This window comes from Canis lupus, chromosome 29 (genome assembly GCF_003254725.2).
Source record: "Canis lupus dingo isolate Sandy chromosome 29, ASM325472v2, whole genome shotgun sequence".
NCBI classification, from domain to species: domain Eukaryota; kingdom Metazoa; phylum Chordata; class Mammalia; order Carnivora; family Canidae; genus Canis; species Canis lupus.
The window spans coordinates 10,885,571-10,908,387 of NC_064271.1; the positions used below are offsets into that span (position 1 = coordinate 10,885,571).

Consider the following 22,817-nt stretch of genomic DNA (forward strand, 5'->3'; position numbering starts at 1 on the left):
ATCAACCTCCTGACTACTCTTCCCACCCTTGAGTCAGTCCATGGAGACAACTCTCCCAATGCATGCACCTATCAGCTGCCACTCTCCATGCTCTGCATCCTTTCTTTTCTCTCCTTAAAGGACCTCCTCTTCTACCTGGATGGCTTCTACTATCACCTATGTATTATACTTCTTTCTTGGATGTCTTAGAAGCATTTCAAACTCTCAGTATTTAAAATCATAAACTCCTAATACTCTCCATAAAGCCTGCTCTTCCATTTTTATTCTGTCATGGTGAAGAGTGATATGTTATATGCACCAATCACTCAAGCCAAAATCCAGGGAATAATATGCAGGTGTGTCCTCTCTGGAACTCCTCCCATGTCGTCAGTCACCAATTGTACTGATTCTACTACTTTAGTATTTCTGAAGCCATTCCTCTCCTTTCATCTCACTGTCACAATCTTAACTCAGATTTACATCTTAATGTTGTAGCTACAGAGAGGTTTCTCAAACTCAGACTTGGCCTTGTTTCTCTCTCACTCTTTCTCACAACATTCAGTAATTCCTTGCTGCCTTCAAGAAACCTCCACAGCACAACATCAGGCTCCCTGATGAATGTCAGGTCCATGATTACCTCTCCAATTTTATTTCATGACACTGGCCCTTTACACTAACAGTGGGCATCTTCAAATGCCTCTGTACCCATGCAGACACTTCTTCCCCAGATGGTAATGCCCACTAACACTCACACCACACCCAAATTCTGGACTGGTGAAGGTCTACCAGTTGGCTAAATCTTATCAGGTGCCTGTCCTATGTGCTAGGACATATTCATGTTATACCAAGGCAGTGTTCACATGAAATTACTGTTCTTTAAATGTGAATATATTTGCCTTTCCCCTAGATGATGAATTCCTTGAGATGAGAACCATATTTTATTGGTCCTCCCACTTTCAGTGCCTACTACAGCCTCTGGAATATAGAAAATTTTTTTCTTACCAAATTAATTACCAAATCAATCAATAAATGCATTCATTAATGAATAAATTACCCAAATTATTCTCAAAGGAGAAATTCCACATACTAACATCTGCCTATGGCAAGGGTAAAGGAAGACAGGACTATGACAACATATTACCTTATCATTAATTGCTTGTGTTAATAGAATCAGTGACATATAAAGGCCAATGAATGAATCCTCAGCATCACAAAACATACTGCATATTAAGCCTCGTTGCTTTGAAACTTAGTCATCTAAGATTCTGTGCTACACACAGCAACAATGAAGAAATATGCATAACGGTCCTAGAAGCAAGTTGTAAGAAAAGTAAATGCAAATGGATGTTTGATCTTTGATATAGGTAATTCCGAGAACAATCACAACTCTCCCACCCCAGCTCAGGGTGGCCAAGGTTGCAGCTTCTCTCAGTTTTGAGCTGGATGGGGCAGCCAACAATAAGCACAGCCTTCCCATGCCCACCTGCTAATCCCACACGTTTTTCCCTGCTTGGAAATGTGATGCCAGTGAAAGAAGGGATCTGGAGTAACCAGATGGCAAATGGGGAGTAGTAAGTCCTGTAGGACCCTACCAGCTTGGAAGAGTTCTCTTATAAAGGACAGGATGCCCTCAGGAAATCCTGGTTCCCAGAACAACTGCAGAGAGAGAAGCCTTCACTGTGAATCAGAAACCCACTTGCTGGATTCTGAATAAAAAATAAATTTCTTCTGGGGCACCTGGGTGGTGCAGTCAGGTAAGCATCTGATTCCTGGTTTCGGCTCAGGTCATGATCTCAGGGTAATAAGACTGAGCCCCACATTGGACTCTGGACTCAGCATGGAGTCTGCTTAAGACTCTCTCCCCCCCACCCCACCCCAAAAAAAGACTCTCTCTCCCTCTGCCTCTGCCCCCACCAACCCCCCCACACTGGTGCAATTGTACACTCACCCTCTCTAAAAAAAAAATAAATCTTTTTTAAAATAAATAAATAAATTTCTTCTGTGATAAGTCACTGAAATGTTGAGATTTATCTGTAACAGCAGCTACCATCTTTGTGGTCAGAATCCAAACCCATAATCATTAGTCCAAACATCTATTCCTAACATTAAACTCAAATTTCTCGGGGATCCCTGGGTGGCTTGGCAGTTTAGCGCCTGCCTTTGGCCCAGGGTGTGATCCTGGAGACCCAGGATCGAGTCCCACATCGGGCTCCCTGCATGCAGCCTGCTTCTCCCTCTGTCTGTGTCTCTGCCTCTCTCTCTATCTGTGTCTCTCTCATGAATAAATAAATAAAATCTTAAAAAAATAAGTTGAAAACTCAAATTTCTCATTTCCTCCTTCTCCTTTACCAGACTTATTCCCACTATTTATCAGGAATTATTTCCTGTCCCTCCCAGGCCAAGTTGAGTTTCTTTCCTATGTGTTTACTGGAGCACCTTACTTCTCATAATTAACATAACCATATGATTGTTTGCCTCCTCAACTCTATGGTCAACATTTTGAGGGTAAAGACTGTGTTTTAATCTCTGTATCCTTTGTGTGTCTGCCTGGCACTCAGGAGGAGTCTCTTATAAGAACATAGGGATGAATGAATAAATAGGGATTTTTCATATTAAAAATATGAAGGCCTAAAGGTGATGTGATCCAAGTCTTTAAAAGGATGGAGAAGCTAAATTGGGAACTTTTAAAATTAATCCTTAGAAAAAGAAAAATAAGAAGAAACTGTTAAAGGTTGAAAGGGTTTTGAAGATTTAAGGACAAGCAAAAGAAGGCTTTACTGAGTAGTTTAATAAACTTAAAGTTCTTAGAAAGTGATAGGGGATATAAAAAAAATTGGTAAAAAGTCACTAAAGGTAACTTGGTTTGTTTAGAGTATAGCCTAAATCTGCTGAGGCTGATCATAAAGAAAAAAATTGAGCCTTTTAGAACACATCCCTTAGGAATGCCTGGGAAGCTCAGTAGTTGAGCATCTGCCTTTGGCTCAGGTCATGATCCCAGGGGTCCTAGGATTGAGTCTTGCATCAGGCTCCCCACATGGAGCCTGCTTCTCCCTCTTCCTATGTCTCTGCCTCTCTCTTTCTGTGTCTCTCATGAATAAATAAAATCTTAAAAAAAAAAAAAAAGAAAAGAATGTATCCTTTAGATCCCTGGAGGACAGGAGACATTTAAAGGACCTCTTTTGGGCAGCCTGGGTGGCTCAGCGGTTTAGCGCCGCCTTCAGCCCAGGGCGTGATCCTGGAGACCCGGGATCGAGTCCCACATCAGGCTCCCTGTATGGAGCCTGCTTCTCCCTCTGCCAGTCTCTCTCTCTCTCTCTCTCTCCCTCTCCCTCTCCCTCTCCCTCTCCTATCTCTCATGAATAAATAAATAAAATCTTTAAAAAAAAATACTTTTGTAATGATATCATATCATTACATAAACATATTATAATGATGATGTTGCTTCATATTCCACCAGTTAACGTCCCATGACAATTCAACTCAGTGCCCCCACCCACTGTGCATCAGCATTTAGAGCACCTATGCAAAGCCCGAAGTGGGAAGTAGGTGACCAAAAAGGGGGCTAGAGAGCCACCCAGCTCTTTGCAGAGCATTCTTTTTACCTACTTCACCTTCCTGCCTCCAGAACTTTCCTGGGCAAGCCAAAGAAGTATTACAAAGCCTACATGACTCACAGAAATAACCAACATTTTCACTTCCAAAACTCTCTCCTCTCCAATCCTGGGAAATCCCACATAAAGAAATAACTAGACTAATCAAAAGTCTGACTATTTCAGTGACTTCTATTTACTCTATAAAAACTTTTAAAATACAGATCATAAATGACAGCTGGGTTTTATTCATCCCTGACCTTTCCATTGCTTTCACTGGTTCAAAACATCTAACTTTCATCTGCAAAGACATGACTGATCTAAAGGAAACTAAAGCATACAACAGACGTTTCCCTTTTGCAGAAACAATATTTAACCTTTAACTCAGAACTTCTGAAAGATTTAAAGTGCCGTACTCACCTGCAGCTGGGATATAGTTAAAGGGTATCGGAATAATATCCAGGTAACACCTTCGCTGCAAGGTGGAATGGTAAGAGAACCTTCATACACCCAATAATCCCGCAGCAAAGGATCTGTGCAACCATGTGGACATGTCACAGAAAAGTTAGTTAATTAACAATAATTGTGAATATTTCAACAATAATTCTCAAAGTTACAAATTGTCTGAACAACACTTTTCAGGATGAGGTCATTTTAAATTACAGCCTCACACATGAATTCTTAAACTAATCATCACTGAGAAAATAACCAATGGGAAAATGTGATAAACCCTCTATTATTTATAGTGACTTCCATCTAGGTATCACTATGTAATCCAAAGGTGGCTATAAAACTTGATATACACATATATATGTGTAAGTATGTATCAAGTTTAGTCACTTTGGAAAAAGTGTATCTGTGATATGTTTTACTTTATTGAAGGATTTACTTGACTTATTCACACCTAACCCAATACTTACTACATGTGAGGCACCATTCTAAGCATTTTACATGAACTCATTTAACCCTCACAACAAACCCACAAGACAGGTACTATTATCAGCCCCATTTTTCAGATGGGGAAACTGAACGACAGAGGGTTACATAACTTACCCAAGGTCACTCAACTAATAACTGGCAGAGCCAGGATCCAAACCCAAGCAGTCTGACTTCAAAGTCTGTTTTTCTAACTATTCGGTTCTAGTTATCTCTGAGAGAATTAAAACTAATTAAAATATTAAAATAATATTTTAAATATTATTAAAATATTAAAGTCCTAGTATGATAGGACAAAAGAAAGCATTCCTATGAAATCTTTTAGCTCTGCATTAGAGGCATTCACAATCCAGTACGATGGTTAAATGTTCAACACATGACAAAAACTGGTTTGTTCTAGAGCAATTAAACATAGGGCATAGAAGATACAATGCATCAGCACATTTGGTTTTGATCAAAAAACTAAGTAACAGCACATAATTTAGACAGAACAAAGTGAAGACCAAAATCTTGCACAAAACAACCTTTAACTACAAACTATGTTTCGAATATTTTATACATAATTCTTATATGTTTAGGTATGCCGAGGTAATTAGACTAACACTTATATGATAGTATCACTGCAAAGGGTTTACCTTATAAAATGATATAAACTTTATTTCACTCTAGAGATTAGTAAGAACCTCACTGACCAATCCTAGAAGTATATCAAAGTATTGTTATTACGTTCATGCTCTACACAGAGGTAGCGATTTTTGCAAATGAAAATCCAAAGGAAACTCTTCAGAGAATAATGGCAAAAGTGACAAAACATTTATTACTTCAAAATGTTTGCTCTCATGTTTAGACCAATCAGAAACTGATACTTACTACAGAGAAAGCGAATTGTAAAGAAACTTTATTAACTAATAATATATCATTACATGCATTTTGAGGGAAACAATGCAATCATATTCACCCAATTACAATTGATCTTATGCGATAAAGATAACACGTACCTGGTAATAAAGTGTTAGGATTAAAGCAGGGTATTGTTTTGGACTTCCCCTGAAAAAGAAAAAAAAAATCACCCTATGTTAACATAAAATTTCTTAATTTTAGAATAAAAAAAAATTACTAGCACTAAAAACCCAGATTGATGCCTTTTCTGAGTAACATCCTGGACCAGATGGGTCTGTAGGTATCTCACTCTGTCCTCTCACCAGAGCCAAAGCATCTGGTTCCAACAAGACACTCCTGTTCTGAGTCTGTGGCTATTTCTTTGCTACTACAGTTTGATTTTCCCTATAATTCCTGGAGTAAAACTTCCAGTTGTCTGCCTAGTGTCTATCTGGCCCACGCCAGCTACTTTTCCTGCTCTGAGCACATCCACACCAGAAACTTGGGCTTTTGGTGTAAAATGCCTGAACCCTGGTTCAGATAATTCTTTTGAAATAACCTTCCTCCTGCTACTCTGACCTCCACTCTTAACCTTCTTGGCATCACAACTTGTCTCCTAAATTTGCATTTTGTTTCATTTGCATTTGATAACTTGTCTCTATGTTCTAGATGTCCTGTCCTCCAGAGAGTGAAAACTAACACCTGAATGAAAACATTCCATTCTAAGGGCGCCTGGGTGGTGCAGTCGCTTAAGTGTCTGACTCTTGTATTTGGTTCAGCCCATGCTGCACTGTGCACTGGGCATGGAGTCAGCTTGAGATTCTCTCTCCCTCTCTCTGCGCCTCCAGCCTGCACTCTCTCTCTCACGTAAATAAATAAACCTTTAAAAAAAAAAAAAAGAAAATATTCAATTCTAATCAACTTTTATCAAAGCTGCTTTTAAACTTCAATAAAATTAAAATAAATAACTCCAGAGGCACCTGGGTGGCTCAGTTAAGCGTCTGCCTTCGGCTCAGGTCATGCCCCGGGATCCTGGGATTGGGCCCCACATCAGGCTCCCTGCTCCTCACAGGGCCTGCTTCGCCCTCTCCCTCTGCCTGCTACTCCTCCTGCTTGTGCTCTCTATGTCTCTCTTAGAGATAATATCTCTAGAAATAATATCTTAAAAAATAAAAATAACTTCAATAAAATATTTGTGCCATTACTCAACAGTTCACATTTGCAATCACTATTTTAAATAGTGCCACTTAAATTGCTCAGGCCCTTGAGACAAAAAGATTTGTCACGGTAGTTGGAGATCTCTTTTAAGATTACTCTATCAATGCAGACATAACAGGGCAAGTGAATGCGTAACCTCGTAGTCTCTTTCTCACTTCCACTTGACACATTAAAGAATCCAGCTCACTTGCTTCCCACCAGCCCCCTATATTCCATAAAAAAGAATGTCGTATGAGCTGAAGGAATAAAAGAACGTTTCTCAAGCCATTAAGACAAATGTCAGTCAAAATGTACCCTTCCGCCTCCTTACCAGGTTTTTGACTAGTCTGTGCCTTCTCTTGGTAGCTGGATTTATTCTAAGCCTGCCTGGGAAATCTATGGTGGATGTTCTTGCCTGGTCCAAGACGCCCTGGGCTTGTTCTGGCTTAGAGCTAATCAAACTTCATTCTCATTGATTTTGGGATCGGCCTTGGGTCTTTGGATCTCTGCACTGTATCTCTCGTAGCCATTCAGGATTAAACTACTGCCCTCCAAGGCCTCTCCGATTCAATCCATCCAATAAAAGCATAGAAAGTACTGGTTGTAACAGAACTGGGCTTCCAGGCAAAGCTGGGCTGAATCACGCCAGAGTCGCATCAAACCAAATCACTTTCTCTGAGATATAGGATCTTACAGCTTACATGTATTTGTCTTTTTTTCTTTTTTTAACATAAATGCTTTGAAGTATAGTTGCCATAATTTTAATTTGTTTCACTTACACAACTTTCCTATAACCAGTGGGCAGGAAGGGTTAACTCAGCAGACTGAGTTGTTCAAAAAGATGTCTGTCTTGAGGACTGGCTCCGAGGTCTCACAACATTCTGTCTGACAAGAGTGTTTTTGTATCCTAAGGCCTTGGGCTATGCTTGGGCTATGTTGGACCAGATTGGTTTATCCTGACAATGTGACTTATGATGACAGCTTGGTTTTGCTGGGGCTGGGAGTAGGAGGGATGGCGTCGGAGCAGCTGAGGGTCATTACACAGACACTGCGTGCTCTTATAGCTGACCCCTAATAAAATCCCTGTACACGAAGCAAGGCTTCTCTGGTTGGTAACATTTCACACATATCATGGCATATCACTGCCAAAAGACTGAGGTTCATCCCCTTGTGATTCCACTGGGAGGAGACAGCTGGAAGCTCGTGCCTGGCTTCTCTTGGACTTTACCCCCACGTACTTTTGCACTGACCTCATTTTTACACGTGGGTCCTTCCTCTGGAATAAATTACAACCATGAGAATAGCTACCCTCTGAGTGAAGCATCATATCTGAGAGTGATCTTGGGGACCTCTTTCAAGACCAGTGTTTCTATTTGCTTTTAAACAATAACTTACCTTGTACTGAATATCCTGGAGGATTTCGGTCACAGCCTTCAAGCCTACGTGTTCTTTTCCTATCTGAAATGCATAAAGTATAAACCATACCACAACAATTTTTAAATACTTAGCTTTCATTCAAAATAACTAACAGAAAGTGAAGCTCAAGTCTCCCTGAATTGCCTTCTCAGGGAATAAGTAAATGACCATTTTATTAATAACCACATCAATAGCTACATAAGGCAATTGAAGGTGTAAGAGAGGCTAATATAAGAACGTATTAGTTCTTAGACAGCTTTAAGAATTCATTGTAAATACACCTTGCTGTGTATAGATTATCACCCACTGTGCTATATACAGTTAACTCCTGACCGATGAGGGAGTTAGGGGCACTGACTCCTGTGCCATTGAAAATCACATATATAGGGATGTCTGGGTGGCTCAGCGGTTGAGTGTCTGCCTTCAGCTCAGAGAGTGATCCCAGGATCCGGGATCAAGTCCCACATCAGGCTCCTTACAGGGAGCCTGCTTCTCCCTCTGCCTATGTCTCTGCCTCTCTCTCTGTGTCTCTCATAAATTAATAAATAAAACCTAAAAAAAAGAGAGACAGAAAGAAAATTACATATATATAATGTCTGATTCCCAAAAACTTAACTACTGATAGCTTATTGTTGACCAAATGCCTTACTGATAACACTAGTCAATTAACACATATTTTGAATATTATTATGTATCATATGCCACATTCTTACAAAAAAGTGAGATAGAAAAAAAATGTTATTAGGAAGTTCAGAAGAAGGAGAAAATACATTTACACTACTGTAAAAAAATTCATGTATAAGTGGATCCATGCAGTTCAAAGCCATGTTTGTTCAAGGGTCAATTGTGTATCCGATGATATAATACTGTGATATAAACATTTCAAGGCTATTTCTGAATTAAAATTGCTCATCACATTCCAAATCCTTTCATTTTTACCTTTGGCATTTCTAGACCATTGTTATAAAGACTTTATCTATGCTGAAATATTTAATAATTCAGAAAAGTAAGATTGTGATTTCATATGTTAAAGTCAGCAACATCAGGACATCTCTTGATTACTACTGGATATAACTGTATAATTTTATTCTTAAATACATCAGAATATGCTGTTCATAGCCTTCTATTTTAAAATACTATATACCCTTACATATTTTTAGCGTATAAAATGCTCCAAAGTGTGTGAGACTTCAAAGAAATTTGACACTAAGTATTCTTGACTTTAACTGTGAAAATTCTAAAGGCCACCTGATTTCTATGTTTCAACCAGGTTTCAATGGTCCCTGACAATGGAGGACAATAATAAGAAATATTTTAAAATCTCAGATAAACAATGTTATCATTTGCTTTTTCTCTTCCATATAAATTTGTGCAGGATGACCTATAGGAGCTAGAAAAGCTGCCAACGTGTCCACACTCTCAGTTTCTCTCCACATGCACCAAATGTGAAATGTGCCAGCCGAAGGGGCAGCAGAGAGGAAGGAAGAGAGACAAGAAACTTACATAATCTAAGACAAGCAATTCAAAAACAGTCAAGACTTCTACTGTTTCTCAAGTGTCTGCAATTCCTCAGACTGGCGTGAAAGATGGAAAATGAATTCTCTGAAGTTAAAAAAGTAACATGTAAGGCAAACGTACTCTTGAGTGCAGAAGCCTAGGCATTAGCAGAAGCCTCTGCCAATCTGCAAGGGCAACGGACCTCTCTTCATTGTACTGCTTTAACCATGATGTGGCATTTGGAGGATGACGCCTCAGTTGGCATCTGTTTTCCTTTCATGTATCTTCTGTCAGATTACAGCTCTTTGAAGAATCCTTATCTGAATGTTGTAAGGCCACATACTGTAGTAGTTTGGGGGCAAGGCCACTTACACTGGATGCCCAGGGTTCTGATCTGGACTCAAGTTTTTAGCCTTAAGCAAGTTAACTTCTATGTCCTTCTGCTTCCTCATCTATACAGTGGGGGAGAGCAGGCAGGCGGGTAAAGTGACAGGGGTTGAAGGTAAGAGACTCTAACAAGGACCTTAGAAGAGGGCATGGACCTTCCTAATTCAATTAATATCATCCATTATTATCCTTACTTGGCATGCCAAACAGCATCAGGTACAGTTTTTACATAGAGTAACACTTAACTATCACTGGCTCCTCCTTCTATAAAGATTCCATACTTTGTGGGCAAGAGTTTTAAACCTGCAACAAACTCCAGCTATTGCTCCATCTCTTCTCTTTCCTTCTTTGCCAGATTGCTGTAGGAAGAGGTTATAAACACCAAAGAGCAAGTACAGATGAAACTCTGTACAGCCCAGTCCCCAGAATTCTAGAGCAGTCCAGGTGATAACAGCCTGGAGCCAAGCGTGTGCCAACAACCATGAGACCAACACCTCCTTCCCTCTCACCTTGGCCATCCTTCGCTGCCATCCAAAACACAAACCATCAGCCCTGCCCAGCCCTGGCCCTGTGTTTTTCAACTTCTCACTCTATCTCACCTCATTCCGCTGTGCCCTCTGGAACAGGATTCTGCCCATCTCTGCCAAGCTCTACCACCACCTGTTGGTCTGCGCGAACCCCTCATGTCTGCTCAAGGCACAGCTCTCCCGGGCCTTAAGAGCGGACACTGGGCCATTTCCTCCAGGGACAGGGCTGAAGGCTGTGGTCAGTGGCCTGCTGTCACCCACTGGTGGATACTCTGCCCCACGGGCACAAGGCCGTCCTTCTCTGGGTGGACCATCCTCCTCAGATACCACCACGCTCTACTTGTTGCAAAATAATGCTGTCACCAAGTTTTTTAAAAATGACCTGCTGGCCACTCCCTGATAGTCATCACCTCCCGCTGCTACTATGGAGGACTTCAACACCCTGGAATGCAGCTTGACCGCCCCTCAGTTCGTGGCTTTCAGCTCCATTCCACCTCAGCACCCAACCTGGGAACACACCCTGAATTTGTTTTCACTCTGAAAACTTCAGCTCCAAAGACCATTCCCTCTGAGCAAAGCTTCTCATGCATCAGCTCTTACCCTCTTTTCTCTCTCTCCACTCACTAATCTAAGGAGCCACGGTTCAGGAGCATCTGGGCTTTGTCTCCTTCCCTTCCCACCTACCTGAACGACACCTCTCCAACCACCCTCAAGTCTCTAACCCTGTGTCTTCCAAAATCATCTGCTCTACGAGAGATCAATGCAACAATCTGCTAGAATCTTCTACTCTTTAACTTGGATAGAGAACAATCTACAGTATCCTGTTCTGTATAGTCTATGATGTTCAGTCACAAGTGGGTCTCCCACACTGACTGTCAAGTCTATCATCGTTCCCTTCCTGGGCTATTTCAAAACCCAATCCTCCACCCATGCTTCCCCCTTACACTATAAATATTTTTGCTTTGTAGGTCTCACAGATAAGGCCATCAGGCATGAGCTCTTCTAATTTCCTGCCTTTCTTCACCTTTAAATTCATCCCATTTCTACCCATGTTTTCTTCCTGACCTTCTATTTTGGAGAAAGGGTGGGTGCCCCCTCCTATCCGGGGTTAGGCTAGCCACAAAACTCTCCATTCAGCATCCTCCTGTCTCCTCCAGGACTCTTTCACATCAACTATCCCTTCCCCCCCCCCCCCAGTATTTTTAAACTCTGAGTCTGCACTAGTGCTTTTTGCTCAGAATAAAAATACAGGCAGATCGCAGATTTTTAAAAAAAACAAAGAGGACATTCCTGTACATCAGCACGAGCTATTACCCCATCTGTGTTTCTTTTCTTGAGCCACGCTTCTCAAAAGGGAAACCTGTGCACATTGCCTCTGCCTCCCCGCTCCCATTCCCCTGCTCCTGCCCAAGTGTGAGAGCCCCAGATGGACGTCAGACCCACTCCGCTCTGCTTCAGTGGACCCTCCTCATCAGTCCTCCTTTCCTTCATGAACTTCCACTCTCAGGTTTTCTGAAACCTTCCTCTCTCCTAGATCACTGGAACGTCTCCTCACAGCAAACCTGGGGCCAATTAGAACAAGTGTGCCTGCTCTCAGGCTTCCCCTTGCCTACAATGATGTGCTTCTTCCTGGACTAGTGATGCAAGTCCCCAGAATCCTGGCTTTCCAATCTAGAGCTCCTTCAGTCCCCACCTGTAATAGGCTAAGGATCACTAAGTGAAAATATTTTAATACTTAATTCCATCCACAAATATTTATTGAATACCAACTCCAGAGATGAAACTAACATGTTTGTGTTCCTTCTAGATATGACTGCTCAGTTATTTGTACTATTTTATTCTTATTTTATTATTTTTAAATAACAAGACATTGCCTTCTACTTCTATAGCCTCAACTTCTCAATTTTGGGTGCTTTATTAACTTCTTCAGGTCACAAAAATGGACTTCAGCAGTTACTACTTTTGTGCACTAAAGATTATCAAAATGTATGTGTATATTTAAAAACATTTTTACCAATATCTTGATACTGTGATTTCATTCTATTTATATAATGCAGTTATAAAATAGAAGGAATATAGGCCCTTGCTTAAAAAAAAAAAAAAAAAGCCATGAAATGAACATTAAAAAGGCTCATTTAAAACTCTAAGAATTTGCTTTTAAATTCTATGACCTGTGATACTTTCAAGATACCGGTTGTAAAATATTAAAAGGCTAAAACCAGGTGACTGCTTCCAACCATCAACAGACAAATACCTGAGAAAGAAATTTATAATGGAAAATTGTTGTACTTAATAATACTATTGAAATATGTACCACACAAAAGAAAGCAGGTTTGCAAAGGCCCAATTCCCTTTGGAAAATTAAGTTACTAATGATCACTATGCTAATATTACTACTCCAGGCCCACGTTTTCCAGGAAGCAGCCTGGAACCAAACAGAGTTACAGAGTTACAGCAATGGTTTCTGACCCTTGACAGTGACTGTGTGTGACTGTGAACAGTGACTGACCTCTCTGGCCCTTGGTTTCTCTCCTGTAGGATAGGGAAGGCAGGGGGAAAGCAGGGTCTCTTCCATCTCTTCATCTTTTAGGACATCCAACAGATGATAAGACAAAGGTAAAGAGATTCACGATGGGCGGTGGGGGGTGGCGAGGAACTAGATTAAATTTTTACTTTTGAAAGTATGTGGTCTGTTTTCGTATGTTTCACAAAATTTAATTAATATCCTCTGCCCAGCACAGAGCTCAAATCTAAACTTTAAATTGACTATATCCACCGAGATCTTTGCCAGTCTTATTTTATCAGTGTTTTCTATTGGACACTTCAAATCATCTTAAGAGTGAAAATTATTAATAACAAAGAGGCAAAAGAATCTGCTACATGATTACATTATTGATTTTTCTTCAATTTTGCAGTAAGCCAGAGTCCAAAAACATTTTCAAAAATTCTTTTTCATTAATAAAATGAACTCCTACCTTCAGGAGACATTTTCGACATCATTTCTCCAAAGACCCTAAAGGCCAGCATGAAGAAAATTTCTACTAACTAAATAAACCATTTTCTACCAATGAATATGGCTGCTCTCTCACCAGCCAGAAAAATCAAGTTTTCTGTTTTTAAATTATCTGTGTTCTCTGTACAGGAGTTTAAAAAGTAATAAAATGGAGAGAGAACAGAAAATATTCTGCAAAGGAATTAGAAATAAGCATCTCTGAACAATACAATAACCACAGGAGGAGACCATTTACCTGAACAAACAAAGCAATGATGGCAATGCCATGCGGCTTCCCCACGGCCTCATCAATACTGCCAAACAGGGTCGAGTTCCAGTGGATAAGATGGAGCTGAGTAAACAACAGACAGGTCACCTCATTATTAATGTATTTCCAGTTAGAAAAACAAAGATAGATTAATTCTCCTTAATTGTATCTATTACATCTCTATGGTATCACATACAACAAAAGTATCCCAAGTCAACACAAACAGACCACTGCTTTTTGTTTTTTTTAAGATTTTATTTATTTATTCATGAGAGACACAGATAGAGAAGCAGGCTCCATGCAGGGAGCCCGATGCGGGACTAGATCCCGGGACCCCAGGATCACGCCCTGGGCCGAAAGCAGGCGCCAAACCGCTGAGCCACCCAGGGATCCCCCAGACCACTGCTTTAACACAGGTTCTCTGTATGAGTTTTTTTCCTTATTTCTGAACAGAGGTGATGCTCAGTGGATCGCTGCCTCTTGCTTTAGGGCCTAATCAGGAGCATAACTAACACGACTGGCAGATTTTACATTGATTTAGTTGCCTTTCCTTAAATACTATCCCATCTGGCTCTCAATAGAACAAAACTCTGGGTTTGGGCATAAACACCAGCACTCATGCCAGGGATTAGTACCTGCAAAATTGAATACTGTGTCACCCAGTATTTCCATCAAAAATAAGACAAAGCCAGCCTCAAATTCTGGTAAATTATTTCAGTTCTCTAAGGATATACAGAGATAGCTCCCTATAATGCTGCATCTTCTTAAAGTCATGGTAATATAATGAATGTTGATGTAGAGCCCTAAAAGAAGGCCATTTCCTGCACCGGAGATAAAATTTTATCTGTGAAGGAATGACAAACAATGCTCTAGAGGACTCCCTCACTCCTAGCTTCATAAAGCTTTGTAGCTTTCAAGTTTATCTAGAATATGCACTTGCTCCTACAGCACTGATAAAACACTTGCAAGAAGGCAAATTCAATTCCCTGGTTAAAATCAAATGCCCACTGAGGTTCTTAGTAAAACAGTAGCTAGGTAAACCTTCTGCCTAGAATGCTATCTTCATCACTATAGCTTTTAATCAAGTTATAATTACTTACCACTCCAAAACACTGCCTCATTTAAAAATTAGTTCTAATCCAAAAGGACATAGCTAAAATTCAATCACCATGTCATTTTAGCATCCGTATTAAAACGTGGAGGAAAATCATCATGAGAATAGTCACTAATTTGATTCTTCTACTACTGAATTTCTCCAATTAGAACTCAAAATAGCAAAGCTGACCGCTAGAGGGAGGTAATGAAGTCCTCTGCCTGTAATAGAAACCCTAACCTAGAAAAAGACCACATTCAAGGCCAAGCTAGGACAGGCTATGGAAAACCAACATGGACCGTGACCACCCACTAAATGTAACTGTCAAGGCACTGCCTTTGAGAAAACAATGCTCTATAACATTTCAATTAATAACGAAAGACAGACCAATTTTAATCTTTCCTCTTCTGGCTGCAACAATAGCACGGAGTCCCAGTGGTAGAGATAAGTGTACAGTGTACAGATAAGAACTGATTGCCTTAATTAAATAAACAAAGGAGGCCCAAGGTTGAAATCTATTTTTATTTGACAAATCACAAGGTTCAAATCAACATTTTTCTTACTTCTCATAGCAACATTATGGGGTATTTTTTCTGAAACAAAACAACCCAAAAATACCCATGATTTGTTTTTGTGTTTTGCCTTGCCACTCCTTATAATTGAGCAGCATCATTACTCACACCCAATCTTCAAAACCTGCTTCATGATTCTTTTGTGTTTAAAAAACTGAGGGTCCTCACTCCTTAAGTGGATGCTGCACATGGTAACTTTGTCTGAGAGAGTAAATTCACAGTGGAAAAAAAACCAGACAAACACTCCCTGGGCCAGGTGTGCAAAGTCGGCATCAACAGCCCTAAGTCGTGTTGATCGACTGCACCCTTGACATGATGTGGTGAAAATGACATCTTATCCCTGTAGTCTTCCCCCCCAACAACCTATAACCCCAGCCTAATTATGAAAAAACATCACACAGATCTCAGTAGAGGGGCATTCTACAAAATACCTGACCAGTACTTCTCAAAACTGTCAAGGTCAACAAAAACCGAGAAAGCCTGAGAAAATGTCACTGACAAAAGGAGCCTAAGGAGACATAAGAACTAAATGTAACAGTATCATGGGGAGCTTTTGGAAAATAAGTTAGTTTAAAACCAAGGAAATTAAATAAAATTAAAGCTTAATGTATAATTTTTGGTCCACTAATTATAACAAATGTAACATGCTAAGGTAAGATATCAATAACAAGGGAACCAGGTATGGGTTATATGGGAACTTTCTGTACTATTTCCACGATCTTCCTATAAAGTTAAAAGTATTCTAAAGAAACACTCTATTTAAAAAAAAGGAAATGCTGGCACTCAGCTAAAAAAGGATAATTGGAAGATCGCTAAGACTCTTGTGTGACTAGCACATAACACGAAACGAAATAGAGGTCCTCTACCACCTGTTTTCCTTCTACCATCTGGGTCTTAAATGATCACCTGGGACTTGGCAGTTCAGTGGCAGAAGAGATCCCCCCCTCACAATCAACAAGGGACCCAAAATTTGGAAACACAGCTCTGTTCTCCTACTTACTGGAAACCCTCTTCGTGTGGAGGCTCTTGCTCTCACTTTAAAAAGGCCAAATATCATTAGAAATCCCCTTTCCACGTCATTAGAATGGGGTCTACTCAAGGACCAGGCAAATTTCCAACATGTTTGGAAATCAGCTGTAACCTAGTAGTAGTAACTGAGAGGCACAATCCACTAACCTTACACTCCACATTTCTGGGGCCTCTCCGCTCCAGTTCACTCTGTGCTCCCCAAGCCCCCACTCCATCTGTATTGGTTTGCTAGGGCCACAGTAACAAAGCACCACAGACCAGGCAGTGCAAACAACAGAAACTTATCTTCTCACAGTTCTGGAGGCTGTTAAGTCCAAGATCAAAGTGCAGCAGGTTTGGTTTCTTCTGAGGCCTCTTTCTTTAGCTTGTAGATGGCCACCTTCTCCCTGTGTCCTCACATCATCTTTCCCCTGTGTGTGACCATGTCCAAATTTCCTCCTCTTATATAAAGACACCGGCCATACTGGATGATGGCCCACCCGAACAACCTCATTTTAGACTAATTACCTTGATAAAGATCCTGTCTCCACAGAACATAAAGACTCCTAACTCTGGGAAACGAACTAGGGGTGGTGGAAGGGGAGGAGGGCAGGGGGTGGGGGTGACGGGCACTGAGGGGGGCACTTGACGGGATGAGCACTGGGTGTTATTCTGTATGTTGGTAAGTGGAACACCAATAAAACATTAATTTATTTAAAAAAAAGATCCTGTCTCCAAATATTACTTCCTGGTGTAGCAGGAGTGAAGACTTCAACATATACGGGGAAGGAGGGCATAATTCAGCCCATAACACCCTCTATCTCATTCTTTTCTCTCCCCTGACCTCAAAAAAGTTTTTTCAGATCTCAAAATTTTGAATTACTCATATTGATTCTCCCATACCCCCTCCTTATTCCTATCATCTTATATTTTGCCTCATATTAATCTTGATTCTATTTCATAAAGCAAAGCCATTGAGATGGGAAATTATCAGTGTATACAAAGAACTAAAAGTACCTCTTCCTCGGAGGGTAGCTAGAGTATATGGGTATCTGACTGTGATGAGAAAGATGAAGCTAGAAGCTAGAGAGGTTCAGGTGGCACATAACTTTAAATTTTTTCCTAACTATATTTTGGGGAATACTAAAGAATACATTAGCCCAGTGAATAGTATTATTATTTTTTCTGCTTAGAATCAAATTCGCCCATGCCACTGTCTGTCCTTCTAAGGTCCTGTGGCAGTATGAGGGTGGAAAAGAAGTGGAAGACAGGCATAGGAGGCTGGAAGATAAGCTAGGAGGACATTACAAAAGCTCTAGCTGTAAAATCATGCCAGATGTACATGACGGTTAATTTTATGGGTCAACATGGCTAGGCTATGGTGCCCAGTTGTTTTGTCAAACACCAGTCTAGATGGCTGGGAAGGTAGTTTTTAAAGATATGATAACATTTAAGTCAGATTAATCCCCATAATGTGGGTGGGCCTCATCCAATGAGGTGAAGGCCTATGAGCAAAGATTGAGGTCCTCTGAAGAAGAAGAAATACTACTTCCAGATTATGACACTTACAAACTCTACCTGAGTTTCCAAATTTTGGCCTGCCCTGCAGGTTTTGGACTGGCCAGTTCCCGTGATCACATGAGCCAGTTCCTTAAAACAAATCTTAGTTTCTCTGTCTCTTTCTCTCTGTGTGTGTCTCACATATGTATTCTCAATATATATTTTGTTTCACTAGAGAATCCTGACCAATAAACAGGTTGTACAAACAAATGAACAAACCAAAAGTGTGAAGACAAATGGAGGTTGAAATATGAACAAGACTAGTAGCAACAGGAATAAAGACAAGGAACTCTAACAAAGTGACAGTATTTGGAATTTACTCTCCTAAGCCTAAGCATGGTTCCTGTAGGGAAGGGGAATGGAGATACAAAACAATTCACAGGTGCTCAGAAAATACATAGCAGAACTTCTACTCTTTTTTTTTTATCCTTTTTAAAATTTCAGTTTCCCTATGCTTCACAAAATAATTATATATACAGAAAAAGACAGAAGATAAAATACGTATTAGTGCATGATATACTATACATGCACAGGAGTAAAATTATATATTCCAAAATTTGCTGAGGGACAAATGAGTTTGAAGGGAAAGCCTTCTGACACTAAAGAACATGGTTTTAGAAAATGATGAAGCAACCCAACAAGTCAAAGGGAAGTTTTAGTAGAAGTCCAAGCAGATAATTGTTACCACTGAAGGGAACTCGGAAGCTAGTTTCAAAGTGTGACAGTCGAGACAGGCTCTGGGGGCTGTGTCTGGTCCACAGGACTTTACAGAGTGCAAAGGCAGGGACACAGGGCACTTTGGCAACCCTACTGATAAATTCTTAGAAGCAACATGCTTTCCTAAAAGGTCTCTGAGCCAGCAATCCCAAGTTTTATTAGACTCTTGGTTCAGTTCATAGCTCTTTAGCTCTGCAAACTTCACAAGTCACTAACTCGTCTGAGCATCAGGATCTGTAACATAAGGAGAGCTGGATCTTCCCAGCTTGGCTTCTTCACACCTCTCTCTGCCCGCCCCAAGTACTCTCACTATTCCTAGATTTCTAGCACGTTTTGTGCTCATTAGCATTAATTATATGCAGGCAGCAAATGCAGAGAAGCAGGGTGAGGAATTCTGAGAATGGAGAGCAGCTTACTTGATAGTGAAGCTCAAGTATATAAATGCCCCTTAGCGTTTCCAAGGAGTATAGTAGGGGTTGGGCAGCATTATCACTACATCTGCTGCCTCGACTCACGACAGGCCCACTCTGCACGGCTGCCTTGCTCCATCAGGGTCCATGGCACTGAAGGGGACTGCAGACCTCAGCCTCACTATGGCCTTCTGAGGCCTAAACACACAGCACGGCAGGTGGCAGACAGCCTGCCTCCTGCCCTTTGAACCCCAACTCCTGCTACGGTTCCTGAAGACAGTAGTTGAAAAAGAGAGGAGAATTCTTCAACCAAAACAACAGGGCAACAGGGCAGTTCTCAGCTCTCCCTTCAGAGACTCTCCCTCAAAGGACAAAAGGTGTTGGCTTTCTCCCAATTTGGGTATGTCTAAGTAGAAATGGCTTTCTCTATCAAAGCCGAGTCTTTCCTCACTTCTCACTGTTCTCCCCCCAGCCCTCACCACTGCCCAACCACGAGGCCTCCATGTATGTGGCCTCATGTGAGTTAACAATGTACATATTATAGAGAAATAAAAAAACAAAGAGCCGTTATTACTCTTATCAGCATCATGACTATCATTCCTTCCTATTAAAAAAAAAGAAACCTAACCATATGATAACTGTAAAGCATCCTTTTATAGTTTCAGAGAAAAATCTTTAAGCTTTTGCTATAGGGCTCACAAATTCAAATTTCCTGCAATTGATTATGCCACTATGCCATTAGTACCCGTGAAACGTTAATCTTAATGTACTTAACTCACAGCAACAGATAAATTTGTCCAAAGTTATGAAACTGTGACAAGCCATAGCCTTATAATCACTTATTTGTCACCGAGAAAAATAAGTTTGAAGATTTCATGGCAGCCTAACAGAAAGCTATCTTCAAGATAAATGAGGTTTATTATTAACATAAATAACACGACAGCATTAAAGTACAAAAGAATGAATCACAAGGAATGGAAAAAGCAGAAAAGGCACTTATGACTCACAAAGTTCGTTCTCCAGCCCTATGCACTGGCTCACCCAAGTTCTATGAAATCTCCTACCCTCAGATGTTTGATGGACAATTCCTTTCAGATGGCTTCCTGTCAGCTCAAGCTAAGTATCTCTAAGAGCCGACATCAGCTCCCTTCTGAGGTGCCCTCTTACTGTCTTACCGCGGAGCCCCAACCTCCTGGGCTTGAGACCTTGAACCCCCCCACTCACCCCTTTATCTCCAACTCACCAACGCCTTTCCTGGCTCCTAATTGTTTGCATTATAAGCTCAACTGAGGTCTATTTCATGCAGCTTCCACCACATTTCCTCTGTTCCAAAATGTCTAATTTGCTTTATTTCCTGCCCACACAAAATTACATTTCTCTTACCCCATCCCTCCCCATCCTATCTCCAAAATACTCAAGTATGACTCCTGACCATTCACAACAGCCTCCCTACTTTATGTTCCATTCAATTGGAATGCCATTCCCTATCCTATCCTGAGACTTAGCCAAACTCTACCTATCCTCCTGGGCCTCCACATGCATTTGATAGGCTGAAGACACAGATGATGGAGATGGAAACAGATACAACTTGAACCAGCAGATACAAAGGGAAAGGAAGAACTGGGTTTCCATCTTGGACCACCTACCAAAAGAAAGAGGAGTTCAGTTGTAGAGAAGAGTTGAAAGTTACATCACAGTGGTCCAACTGGTTTCCCTTGAGTAAGTGATGCAGAATGAAGAACTGCCTTAAAAAAGAGGGGCTGCTGGTACTGAGTGCAGATAGCCTTAGATATCTAGAGAGCTAGACCTACAGAGTCTATTCACCCATGGATCCAGTCACAAAACAGAGTGACAAAAGTATGAAGACTGAGCTTTCAGAAATGGTGAGATGAGAAAAGGAGGAACATCAAATATGCAAGAGGAAACCCAGGAAATTTCAAAGTCCTGTTTGGACAAAAGAGAAAAAGCTTTCTAGAAGAAAGTGTGGTCCACAGTGTCAAAGCTCTGCTCCCAACAAAGCTACAAAGAAACAAAATAAAATGAGGGAAGGAAGAGATTTGGGATTTCTTTCTCTTTAAAGATTATTGAGAAGGCGGTGGAAATAGAGAAAAGAAGCAGAAAGAGAATATAAAGACATTAGGATAAAACCAGTCAGGCAAGGCCACTCATCCAAGAAGGTGAGCAGGGAGTATCAGAAGACAAATCAAAATCAAAAGGTAGCTGAAGTGAGCGCTCAATGATTCCTTTATTTTAAATAAGGCGACACAGTGTGCTCAAATTTAAATCAAAGTCATATTGCGCCTTTAATATTCTTTTAATCCATTCTTGCAATGGGCAAAAGTAAACCTGAGAGAGAGAATCACAAGCTGCTGTAAGTTTTGACAAATCAGAGAGAATCACAAGCTGCTGTAAGTTTTGACAAATCAGTGCATCTATGAACTCAGATGCAATTGTACCTGAAAACCATTTTTCTGCCAAACCATAGTCATCAAGTCTGTCCTCTGAGCTGGGCCACTACCTATTGTAGATTCATCAAGAAAGGATCCTGGTTTCTGTGTCCTGATTTTGCGTAACTGCTTTCCTTGGTCCCAAAGAAATTTAACTGTGAAGAGTTGTAGCCCATTTCCCACTAGATGCTGAGTTTCAGAAGCCAAGAATGTCACCTCACCAGTGCTCTACTGCACTCTGAACATCCATTTCCAGAGCACTCAGGAAGAGCCATGAAATGAGAAAAAGTTAAAGAAAAGACAATGTTCCAGCTACACTTATACTGAGAGGGCTGAACCAAAGACTGACGTTAAGTACTCAAATTTTAAAAACAACAGGGAAATTGGAAGTGAAATGTTTTAAGTAACAAAACTGGAGCAGTAATTAACTGAAGAGCAAGAAAGCAGCCCCTCTCTCCAGATCCACTCCTCCTTATTTGAAGCGGCCATTCATCTGCAGATAAACTGAGATTTAACGTGTATTATTTTCAGGTGCTGCTGCACTTTAAGATGTCACTCTCAATATATTATGCAGCTATTATTCAGAGGACATCCAAGGTGCAGACAGATATAATAGTGACAAAGCGCTGTAAAGCATGAAATGGAAAATAAATTATTTCAAATTCCATCTCTGACTGTCACTTACTTGTTATGTTTGCCTAAACTTAATTATGTATCCTCTTACATAGGTAGAAGAAAAATAGGAGGGTCTGTTAAAACATTTCAGGGCAACTTCATCTATTAATATATTAATATCAAAAGCTATTTATAGTGTTCTTCATGTTCAGAATTCTCAATTCAAAAGGCACTGGAATTCTCTGTAGTTTCTAAAAAGATTTTTTTTTTTTTTAAACAGAATGACCTCCTCTTTGAATGCTAATTTCCTTTTGTTTGCTTTGATACTGCTGTCCTCTTTGGAAGAGGGTATGTTGATGCTGTGAGGGCTCTTAAAAATGGAAGCTTCCTTCAGGAAAATCACTAGGAAAGGTTGGAAAAGGCTTGTTGGGGCAGTCATACAAATCAAAGAAAACAAACACATCATTTTGAAATAATTTCTATTTAACAAAAGATGAAAAGCAATTAAAATTGATTCTTTGACATTGGTCTCTTTGTTTTCCAAGAAATATCCCATCTTTTTTTTTAATTTCCCTTTTATTTTACAAGGGAAAAAAATCTGAATTGTGGGTTATGGCTGCAATTAAATTGCTGTAACTAAACCTCTATATTTCATTTGTTATTCTATATAATAAAGAAGGCAAGGAGCTGTCAAAGGGTCTTGGTGTTACAGAACAGAAGTCATTTA

General features: G+C 40.4%; 1 protein-coding gene across 1 annotated transcript in view; it reads right to left on the reverse strand.

Annotated features, from left to right (window-relative positions):
• The window catches only part of CA8 (carbonic anhydrase 8), an 84,934-nt gene that overhangs the window by 27,928 nt on the left and 34,189 nt on the right, over positions 1-22,817 (reverse strand). Inside the window, exons 4-7 of the mRNA XM_025477803.3 lie at positions 13,657-13,752; positions 7,977-8,039; positions 5,504-5,552; positions 3,990-4,102 (exon numbers count right to left, since the gene is read on the reverse strand). Coding sequence (XP_025333588.1) covers positions 3,990-4,102; positions 5,504-5,552; positions 7,977-8,039; positions 13,657-13,752 — 321 coding nt within the window. The remainder of the gene's footprint in view (positions 1-3,989; positions 4,103-5,503; positions 5,553-7,976; positions 8,040-13,656; positions 13,753-22,817) is intronic.